Below are 11,511 nucleotides of genomic sequence, written 5' to 3' on the forward strand. Positions count from 1 at the left end.
GGGTTGTGGCAAGTGCCTGTAGTCCCAGCTACTTGAAGTGATTAAGAGAATTGCTTAAGCCTAAAAGTTTGAGGTTGCTGTGAGCTGTGATGCCACAGCACTCTACTGAGGGCTGCAACATAATTGAGACTCTGCCTCAAAAAACAAACAAACAAACAAAAAAACTACCCTATGGATTCACAAAGATTAAACGTGATCATGCACATCTGGTCTGACACGGGCAGGCATTCAGAAAGTGCTGGTTTGGGATACTCATCTCTGAAACAGAACAAAGCAGAAGTTTCCTCCATTGTTTAAGACCTTAAAACTTTTTGCAGAGACAATGGGGGTGATTATTGGAAACCAAAAGGTTACATGCAAGTGGAAGGGGAGAAACTTTTATTTAGAGGAACATAGGTTCCTAGCCAACCCTCAAAATAATTTGAAACTAAGACCAGGAGTCTCCTCAAGAAATTTAGGACATTTTTCAGAGAGAAGAATTAGTATAAGATAAAGAAAATTACTGGGTAGGGTACGCCTTAAATTAGGTCATTCCCTAGTTTATGTGGAACTATAGCAGCCTCTACTGGCATTCATGGGTATAACTAGGGTCTTTTAAAGTAGGGAGATGAGGCAGCTTAGGTTTGGGAGGGCTAACTTTGACATAATTCAGACTGAGCAGAAATCAAAAACCCACTGTTGTTTGATAGGCAGAAGCATTAGTGTTTCCACTATCCCAGAGAAAAGAGGTAAATTTACTGGTACACAGACATGAAATAGGGTAGCTAGATATGTCTGTGGAGGTGGGTGTCCAAATGTGTACACACATGAGTTTGAGTATGTCCCTAGTCACCAGAGCATAGCACCAGGGTCTGCGGCTTTAAAAAGAGGTCAAAGTACCTGTATTTTTAATAATTTCTTGACATGGTAAAAGAATTTTACATTACGATCCAAGGGTAGTAGGGTGAGGAAAGGCAGCGGAACAATCCAACAAACAAAAAGGGAAACTGAGAAACACATGGTGGGGGAAGGAAAGGGTTTTAGCTGAAAGGGATCTGAAGGGTGGGTAGGGGCACTGCCCAACTAAAATGCAATTGGTTTGTTACTGAGTACTATTCATGGGAAGACAGCATCCTGACTCCTTCTCTACAGAATATTGGGAGTAAAAATGATGCATCCCAGATGGAAATATGATTGGGAATTGGAAGACAGAGCCGGGAAGAATAAAAGTCAGAAACAGACAGTGAGAGTCACTGGCAGGCTGACTGCAGATGCTGACTCTCCAGCACTGGTAGAAAAAAAAGCTGGGGGCCAATGAGGGTTAACACGAAAGCTGTAACAATAAGTGATCTCTCTGGAAGATTCAAGAGATAGGAGGCAACTCTTCTATGGTTTTTGCCCAGCATATTTCCACATACACAATGTGTATATGTGTGTGTATATGTGTAAATATACACACAAATGATTGCTTTCCCTGGAAGCACAATACTATAAATAAGAGAAAAATTTCCCAAAGGGAAAGCCCAACAGGAGCAGCAGCATCTGGACCTCACAGTTGTAGACACTCCCACCCCGATTTACAACTGGCCTGGGAAAAGGCAACCAGGAGTCACAGAAGCCTTTTCAATAATGGCAAAAAAGGGCCCTAGTCACAAAGAGGCCTTCCCCAATCCCTCTGCTTTTCACCTCTTGGTTGTCCTCCAACTCCCCCTGGGCACCAAAAAGCTTCACCATCAGGAGGGAGGACAGGAACAAGACTTTTGTCTGGGTGGATGACATTTAAAATTAACTATCACCTCCTGAAAGGTATGTGTGACAGGGACCATATCATGGAGGGGAGAAGGTATGTTGGGTAAGGAGCATGTGTGCACGTCTGTATAGGTATATATATGCACACACATATCTGTGAAAACCCCCATTATAAAAACATCTGAAGGAAATAGGGATTAAGCTGAAGGCCTAAGGTGTTCCTTGTCATGATCAAGTTCAAGGTGGGATGTAAGTAGATGGGAAACCCTAATCATCACCAGGGCAACTGTGGCAGGGAGGATTCAATGTCCCAGAGGCAAGAGACACTAACCTGATGTGAGGAAAAGAGAAGCTGGTCCCTGTGTCACCCCAGTTCCTAAAAAACACCTAGCACTTTCCTTCCAGTTCCCTCAGCTTCTGATCAACTAATCATCAAAATGAAGAAAGCACAAAGCCCAAGACACAGGAGGGAGAGAGGAGGAGAGAGAAAATACAAGTATTCTTGTGCCAACATCCTGCACACACAAACCTGGAGTTCTCCAGAAATTAGGACAGGTTGGGTGTAGGGTATTAGGGAAGGAAATAGAAGAGTTCCTGAGGCCTGAAAAAAGAGGTAAACACATCACAGAACTAGATGAGAGTTTCATTAGACTCTAACTAAAAACAGAGAGGTGTGATTACTATTTCCAGCCAGTTTCCCCATCACGATAGTCATGTAACAAACCAAGGCAATGTCGGTCTTGAGCCAGACTCACAGAGTCCCCTGGCTCTGGCCCTGGCCTCAGTACAGTGTCTCTGCATTGCTGCTCCGGGGCCGTTTGATCTTCTCAATATTTTTCAGGATCATGTCATGTAGAGTGACCTAGGAGAAGAGAGAACAAGGAATCACACATCTCTTCAACCTGTACCGCACCAAGAAAACAAGACCTTCCACATACAACAAATCCTCAAGCAATCATTCCTGTGCAATAACTCCTTAGTGTCACAAATAGGTTCCTGGAAACTTTGACTTTGAGCAAAATGACATAACGCAGGTACTTGAATAATGTGGTTTCAAATAGTTATTTTTGTTCAATGTTTTCTTTTTTTTTTTTTTTTTTGAGACAGAGCCTCAAGCTGTTGCCCCAGGTAAAGTGCCATGGCATCACAGCTCACAGCAACCCCCAACTCCTGGGCTCAAGTGATTCTCTTGCCTCTGCCTCCAAAGTAGCTGGGACCACAGGCGCCTCCCACAACGCCTGGCTATTTTTTGGTTGCAGCCGTCATTGTTGTTTGGCGGGCACAGGCTGGATTCGAACCTGCCAGCTCAGGTTTATGTAGCTGGTGCCTTAGCCGCTTGAGCCACAGGCGCCGAGCCATTTTTGTTCAATGTTTTGATTATAATGTTGATGAAAAAGGAAGAGCAGAGAGAGGGAAGGAGGGAGGGGGATGGGGTCTCAGTGTGTGACACATCTTGTACCCTCAATGAATCCCCAACAATTAAAAAAAAAAAAAAAGAAAAATACACCCCTTTTTTCTATTTCATTTCTTGCAGTGTCCAAGAACATGAATAACTGACTGGAGTGAGGACTTAGTGTAATCCTACTCTCTCATTGAAGCTCCATTCAGGGTGGTTGCTCTTCTCTTGCACAACTGAACACAACTAGGTATTTCCAAGGTCCCGTGTGTTTAATAACAAATGACATGTATTGAGCATGTAACAAACTGGGAACTGCACTAAGTCCTTTAATATATTATGTTCCTTATTTTTATTTATTTTTTGAGACAAAGTCTCACTCAGTCACCCTGGGTAGAGTGCCATGGCATCATAGCTCACAGCAACCTCAGATTCCTGGGTTCCAGGAATCTTCTAGCCTTAGCCTCTTGAGTACCTGGGACTATAGGCACCCGCCACAATGCCTGGCTAGTTTTTCTATTTTTAGTAGAGATGGGGTCTCATCTTGCTCTTGCTCAGGCTGGTTTCGGATTTCTGAGCTTAAGCAATCTACCCACCTGGGCCTCCCAGAGTGCTAAGATTATAGGTGTAAGCCACCATGCTCAGCCTGCCACTTATTATTATTTTTTTAAAGACAGAGTCTCACTTTATCACCCTCAATGGAATGCTGTGGCACCTCCAACTCCTGGGCTTAGGCGATTCTCTAGTCTCAGCCTCCCGAGTAGCTCGAACTACAGGTGCCCGCCACAACCCCTGGCTATTTTTTGTTGCAGTTTGGCCGGGGCCAGGTTCGAATCCACCACCCTTGGTATATGGGGCCGGCACCCTACCCACTGAGCCACAAGTGCCACCCTTGCCAGTTACTTTTAAAAAACCATTTTTGTGTGGTACTGTATTCAAAGTCCCATTTAGAAAGAAATAGAAAAAAACCGAAGTTTAAGCTTGAATGATGTGCTCAAGGTCACACATTACAGGTAAAGCCAGGTTTCAAACCCAAGTCTGTCTGACACTGACACTTCCACCTTAACCTTTACATTGTTATTACATATCATGCCATTCAGGCAGAGCAGAAACTCAGCTAGGCACCCACAACGATTTCATGGTTTTCAACACTCATTTGATAAATAGTATTTGTTTTACTCATTTAAACTGGGTTCCTCATCTCAACCCTTAGAGAGTTTCAAGAAAATTATCAACAGAGCTAAGAGAAGCCAGGGCAACTATGGCCAAGGACCATGGTTACTCACATATTGATTCCTCAGCTCTGATATAATGAGCCGAAGGCTGATATATTCTTTCTCATCAATCTCTGTCACGGTGCGACGATAGTCCTCCTGTAAGAAAGAACAAAGGAAAAAGCTAATCCCCAGGGCCCAACTGACCACAGTTCCTTTCTTATAGTAATGGTTACTTCTCCCTACCCTGCCACCGCCACCCTCAGGCCACAAAATCCTTACTTACCACATGGGGATATTTAGCTATTTTAGAAACCAATTTGGCTCTTGTAATATAATATCTGGAAGGAGAGAGAAGAGGAGGAAGCTGCAGGAGACCCTTGACACCTCACCAACCCCCAATTCCTGGGCCAAGCTCAAGTGGCCCTACCTAGAAATCTGGTCCAGATAAGATGCAGCTTCACTCTCAACAGTTCTTAGTTCTGCAACTGTCTCCTCCTGAAACAAACAGGTCAGACAAAAGCTACTACTATATCACCCTACAGCAACCCCAAAGAGAAAGGAAAAACAGACAAAGCAGGGGAATAGTATGAGATGCCAGTTTATAATATAAGCATGTTACCTGAATGGACACCCCAAAGTTGTTCCCATCTTCTATTCTAGGAATCAGGAGCTGTACCCACATTTTGACCTGGAAGGTGAAAGAACCAAAATACATATAGGAGGACCATGTCCTTTTCTGCTGAAGCCATGAAGTACATAATTCATGCTGTTGGAGCCAGATGCCAGGAACACAGGAGTTAAGACACCTAGTCTGTCAACCCTCACACCTCCAGCCCCTCATCCATCATTTTTCACAGTTTAAGTAGGGCTACATTGGCCCCTGCCTCACCGTGTTACATTTCTCAATCAGCAGCCGGATCTCAGGTTTCACTTTCTCAATAATGTCCACCAGCTGCTGGTTACTTTTTAGCATCCCGTTGGGCATCACAAACACCTTAGTTCCTGTTAGAACAGGATCAAATGATTAGGGTGGGAGGAGGCTACAGCATCCCCAATCTTTCTCTCTTTTTCCTCAAACCTATGAGATTCTATGATCTCCTGCCTTGCATTTGTCACAGTCCTACCATGATACCATTATCAGGATGAAAAAGGAGACTGTATGCAATAAGACAACCATTTCTAAGGTATGCCTAAAGTCTTAAGAATAAAGGCATTATTTCAAGACTTAATATATCAACAACTGCTTTTCTCTCTTTTTTTTAGAGACAGGATCTGGCTCTGTTGCCCAGGCTAGAGTGCAGTGACATGACTATAACTCAATGCAGTCTTCAACTCCTGGGCTCAAGTGATCCTCCTGACTTGGCCTTCCAAGCAGTTGAGACTACAGGCATGTGTCACCATCTCCAGCTAATTTTTATTATGTTTTGTAAAGACAGGGTCTTGCTATGTTGCCCAGGCTGGTCTTGAATTTCTAGCCTCAAGTGATCCTCTTGCCTTAGACTCTCAAAGTGCTGGGATTACAGGTGTGAGCCACCACACCCAGCCAACAACTATTATTGAAGGAGAAAAAACATAACATAAAACTGGGACTTTGGTGACAAATTTAAGATATGTGTAGTCTATCTCCAATCTTTCTCTTTTAGCAGTCCATGGTAAGTCAAACTCTCTGTTCATTGGAAAACTAGGTTTAGAGTGCTAAATGATGACCACGTTTGGAGGACTTGGGAATGCTGACTCTGGGAGATAAGATCAGAATTTGTTTCCTAACCAGAAGAACACCAGAGCCATCCTGCTTCTCAGGGTTACAGGTCAGGAGGTAGGGTGAGGGGAGGTTGGCTCTTACCTTGGAAGGCCTCTTCACACTCATCCAATCTTCGCTTCTTATAAGTGGGCTAAGGGACACAAAAAGGCAGGAATTAGCCGGCCTTTAACACTCACATCTGCATCACAAGACTTACCCTTCAAGTAAGTGTAATCCTTTCTCCAACCTCATCTGTTGTCATTGATTTATTCACAATTTCTTGTGAAGTACACATAAGGCTTTAAGAAAAGGTTCTTGCCACAAAGCAACTTACAGTCTAGTTGGGAAGACCAACCTTTCAAGAACTATAACACATTAAGCAATTAGGAGACAAAGGAGAACACTACAAAGAATAGAAAAAAGGAACCAATCAAGGCAAAGTGAGATAATTAAGAGAATATGTACTGGTTTCACAAATAAACACAACATTTAACCAGTAAACATGTACTTAGCACCTGCTATGTACCAGGATCCAGGTGGATACTGGTGATACAAAAATAATTGCCTTATAGGATGTTTAGCAAAAAGACAGAAATAAATAAAACAATTAAGATAGTTCCCCCACCTGGGCCAGACATGGTGGCTCACACCTGCAATGTTAACACCTGCAGCATTTTGGGAGGCCAAAGTGGGCACAGATCACCTGAGCTCATGAATTCAAGACCAGCCTGACCTACAGTGAGACCCCATCTCTAAAATAGCTGGGTGTTATGGCAGGCGCCTGTAGTTCCAGCTACTTGGGAGGCTGAGGCAAGAGAATCACTTGAGCACAAGTGTCAGAGGTTGCTGTGAACTATGACATTAGAGCACTCTACCAGGGGCAACAATGTGAGACTATCTCACAAAAAAAAAAGGTAGTTCCTGCCTTGAAGACACACAAGTTCTATTAATGAAACAGTAATGCAGACAAAGAACAATATGGCGTCACCAGTGTTATAATAGAATGTGGACATATGACTGATAAGAACTATGTATTAAAGATGCACAGTAGGCCAGGCACAATGGCTCATACCTTAATCCTAGCACTCTGGGAGGCAGAGGTGGGTGGATTGCCTGAGTTAACAGGTTCGAGACCAGACTGAGCTGGAGCAAGACCCTATCTCTTAAAAAAAAAAAAAAAAGCTGGGCATTGTTGCTGGCATCTGTAGTCTCAGCTACTCTGGAGGATGAGGCAAGAGAATTGCTTTAGCCCAAGAGTATGAGAGTGCTGTGAACTATGACACTATGGCAGACAACCCCAGGATAACTGAGAGAGACTTTGTCTCAAAAAAATAAATAAGCACAGCAAAGACAAGGACTGCAGTTATATAGCAAGAACTTCTCATCCTCTAATAAGATTCAAAACACTGAAACAGAGATAAGTAGGGTCTTTACTTGGAGCCATGGGGCAAATTGAAAGAACTTGTAGCTAGTTTTGTCCTATTTGAAATTCGCGCTGACAGTAAGAGTATTATTAGTATATTCACCTGTTATAAATGAAAATTAGAGTTTTATTTTTTGAGACAGAGTCTCACCTTTTTGCCCTTGGTAGAATCCTGTGGCATTGTAGCTCATAGCAACCTCAAACTCTTGGGCTCAAGAGATTCTTCTGCCTCAGCCTCCCAAGTAGCTGGGACTATAGGTGCCTGCCACATGCCTGGGTATTTTTAGAGATAAGGTCTCACTCTGGCTCAGGTTGGTTTCAAACCTGTGAGCTCAGGCAATCCACCTGCCTCACAGCTTCCCAGAGTGCGAGGATTACAGGCGTGAGCCACCTCACTAGGCTCAAAAAATCAGGGTATTAAAGGAATACTTATCTGTGAGACTGAGTCCTAGCTCCCAGATCCAAAATCCCACTGTTCCCTCTGTATATGTTCAAACTTACCAGAAAACAGTGGACACAAAGAATTTATTAAGAAATCAAAGAAAAATTTGGGACACTTACACCATCCAGTCCATCATGGCTATTGGTGAGAAGAATGGGGTCAGGGACTGGGAGATTCATGTCCGAGTGGATCTGAGTTAGGTCATGGATGTTTAGGATTGGTTCCTAAAAGAGATTCCCACCCCCAAAACCACATTAGTCTTTTCAAGCTGAACAAGGAAGTATTTCATTCAAGGGCAAGAAATGAGAGTACAAATAAAATAACAGAATCAATAATTTGTCCTTTTGACAGAAAGGACTAAAAAGACTGGGAAACTAGGAAAGAAATGGTCTCTCACCTTCAAAAAACTATCAAGTTCTAACAACTTCTTTGGGAAAAAATTTGCCACCAAATCTTCTGCCTAAGAGGAAAGAAAACATAGCTGAATTAATAACTGTGGAACAGTCTCTTCCTATAGATATCTCCTCTTGGGAAACTCCCTGTTATTAACCAGAACTCATTTTTCTATTTCTCTCACTCACCTCACTTGTGATCCGCTCCCTGAAAGAATCAACCTAAAATCAACAAAGAGAACAATTCAGTACCTGGCCGCAAGGGTAAGGGCAGGATGGGGGAGTCCCCAATCCAGCTATCTTTCCCTCACCTTGCAATTGTAGTGAGAAGCTGAGAGGGCCCCGGATTGCAAATACTTTATTTTTTTGAGGATCCATTTCTCCATCTCAGGAGAGGAAAGGAGGACTGAGGCTAGCACCTGTCTGTCTCCTGTCTCCTCTCCCTTCCCTCCCGCCCTGCCCTCCCCTCCCTCCTAGTGCTTGAAGCTGTCTGAATTTGATAAGCAAAGACAGGTAGTTAGGAGGGATGTGAGCTCACAAACGTGCCAACCCCCATCCAGACCCGGCCTACTACGCGAGGCAGGCCAGCCGTCAAGGGCAGGGTCAGTAGCAGCGTCAGGGGCGGAGACGTTGCTGTGCTGGGGTATTTCCAGCTGTCATTGGCTTAAAGCACCGAATCCAACACGTGTCCGCGAAGGTGTCCCCGGAGCTCTCCATCACCAGAAGCGGTACAGAAAGCCATCCCAGATTATCTTTTACCCCAATGTCGTCCCCAGGAGTTGGGGGCAGGGCTGAGCCAAGCGGAAGCTTAGAGTTGGGTGTCCCCCAGGAAACAAAGACGCCACGGGGCTTGGGAAGCCGGTCAGACTGCTGGGGGATCCAAGCCAGGGATAAAATGGCCTGGACCGGTGCCGCTACCTTGAGCTTCACTTCCTGATCCACCTTCAGCAACGAGGCCATGGCCGGGCCGGGCCGTGTCCGCTCCGCTGGAGACCGGAGGCGCTGTGGGCTCCGGGGAGGGGGCCAGAGGGACCTGAGGAATTTCGGCTGCCCTCGGGACCCGGCCGCCCTCGCTGGCTCACTCACTGCTCGCTCGGTCCCTCCCTCCGTGCCGTCCGTCCGCCCGCCAGCCGGCAGCCTGCTGCTAGCTCGCTCTCTCGCTCGCCCTCCCGGCTTTCGCCGCTCACACCGGAAATTACGTCACAGCCAATCGCCGGTACTCCGGCGAGGATGCTTGTGCCCGGCGTAGCCGCCCTGAAACTCGGCTCTGCACGCTCCCGTAGGAGTTCGTATGACCTGGGCTTCTGGAACGGACAGGGGTGAAGTAAAAGGGAGAACGGTGGTGGGTAGCCTGCTAAGGAATGAGCCTCCAGGAGACCCGGAAACTGTTCGACCCTCTTTTGGCCCGGAACTCGCCTTCAACGGAGCCGCTGCTGCCCCCTGGACCACGCCGTCGCGTGCCAGTGACGTAGCTTGAGGAAGCGGACGGCCGGGGTCTGAGTTCTGGGCGTCTAGTCTGTGATTCCAGCTTCCTCCGTCGGTTGGCCGAAGCCCGAGTGCTTAAGCTAGCGCCAAAGAGAAGACAAGTTCCGTTGTACCAGACTTTTCTGGTACCTTTCTCTGCCACTGATTCTCATAAGCTTCCAAACCTCAACTACCTCATGGGCAAATTGACGCCCAGAGGAGGTAGGTCTTGTCCGGGGTTACACATTGTTTCCAGTAAATCCTGGACCAGAATCCAGATCTCCTAATTTATAATGTAGGGCAATGCTGTATCCATTTTCCTAATGGAAGCCTGAAACTGTATCTCTTAATCCATCCCCCCATTCATTCTGTGTATTTATCAACAGTGGTTATTTCATTTAATAAAATGAGCCAGGGTACTGTCTCAGAGCCTAGAAATATGTGAGTCACGTTTGTAGGTTAAAGGTTTTTAGTAGCCACATTAAAAAAGTAAAAACAGGTGAGATTAATTTTAGTCATAATTAACTCAGTTTATCCGAATGTTATTTCAACATGTTACATTATGAAAAATGTTGAGATCTTACACATTCCTCATGCCAGGTCTTTGAAATCTGGCCTATATTTTACATTTAACTGCACTTCTCAATGAGGCAGCACCACATTTGCACTGCAGTACAGAACTCAATAGCCATATGTGGCTGGTGTTTCCTGTATTGAATAGCACAACTCTGGAAAATCAAAGGTAAACTAGGCTGAGGGTCTCTCTAGTCTCATGGGGCCTAATATTGGAAAGTAAAATGAAAAAGCAATTGCAAAATTTGATAAATGTTAGGAAACAAATGGTATAGAGAGTAACAGGGATCTGTTTTAGGCAAATAGCCAAAGAAAATCTCTCTGACCAACAGACAGTTAAGCTGGGATCTAAAGGAAATAAAGAGTTAGCTTGGGAAGACTAAGAGCCTTCGAAGGTGTTAAGTGTAGCTCAGGCCAATGCCCTGGGGAAGGAAAGAGGCGGTCTTGTTGAAGAAAGTAGTAGACTAGAGAGCTGTGGATAAGGAGGGTTTTTAAGAAAGTTTAGATTAAGTACAAAGGTAGGTCATCAGATTTATACTTTGGGGTCATTCTTACTGCTGAACATTTATCTGGGGCTTCTGTACTAAGTTCTAGGGAGATAAGGGAAATACATAATTAAATGAAGAGGAGCACAGAAGACTGATTATGGCCTTTGGAATCAGAGACCTGGCTTCAAATCTCACTTTAATTCCTTACCTACTGTTGAATTTTGGGCAAATTACTGAAATGCTGAGTCTCAGTTCCCTCATCTGGTAGAATGGAATTTTATAATTGCTAATAAAGTGTAATTTTGTAGACTTGTTGTAAATAACATGTAAAATAACTAACTAGCACAGTGCCTAGACACAAGGCAGGCACTAGATAAATAGTAGCCATTGTCAGATAAGCAGTATGTTAGTGTTTAGCATGAGGAGGTGCAGCCTCAAACTCCTGGGCTCAAACAGTCCTCCTGCCTCAGCCTCCCAAGCAGCACCACACTCAGCTAATTTTTCTATTTTTTTGTAGAGGCAGAGTGATCCTCCTGTCTCAGCCTCCCAAAGTGCTAGGATTACAAGCACAAGCCACCATACCCAGCCTACTTCACTTCTTAATCTGATATGCCCTGGGACTTGGTCTTTTTTTTTTTTTTTTTTTT

At 44.7% G+C, this 11,511-nt stretch overlaps 1 protein-coding gene across 2 annotated transcripts; it reads right to left on the reverse strand.

Moving 5' to 3' along the window:
- Positions 1 to 852: 852 nt before the first annotated feature.
- PSME3 (proteasome activator subunit 3) lies at positions 853 to 9,774 on the reverse strand. 2 transcript variants are annotated; one of them, XM_003786315.3, is made up of 11 exons: positions 9,258 to 9,774; positions 8,529 to 8,561; positions 8,345 to 8,407; positions 8,067 to 8,171; positions 6,185 to 6,233; positions 5,231 to 5,343; positions 4,961 to 5,029; positions 4,769 to 4,836; positions 4,625 to 4,679; positions 4,411 to 4,497; positions 853 to 2,590 (listed from the first exon to the last, which is right to left on the reverse strand). In XM_003786315.3, the coding sequence occupies exons 1-11, from the start codon at positions 9,297 to 9,299 to the stop codon at positions 2,510 to 2,512; spliced, it is 765 nt and encodes a 254-aa protein (XP_003786363.1). In that variant the 5' UTR covers positions 9,300 to 9,774; the 3' UTR covers positions 853 to 2,509. The 2 variants fall into 2 exon arrangements, with proteins under 2 accessions (XP_003786363.1, XP_012658551.1); XM_012803097.1 differs by lacking the exon at positions 9,258 to 9,774 and adding an exon at positions 8,651 to 8,725 and having other exon boundaries at positions 855 to 2,590.
- Positions 9,775 to 11,511: the final 1,737 nt, after the last annotated feature.

Source organism: Otolemur garnettii, unplaced genomic scaffold, assembly GCF_000181295.1.
Source record: "Otolemur garnettii isolate 467f Iridium unplaced genomic scaffold, OtoGar3 scaffold00018, whole genome shotgun sequence".
NCBI classification, from domain to species: Eukaryota; Metazoa; Chordata; class Mammalia; order Primates; family Galagidae; genus Otolemur; species Otolemur garnettii.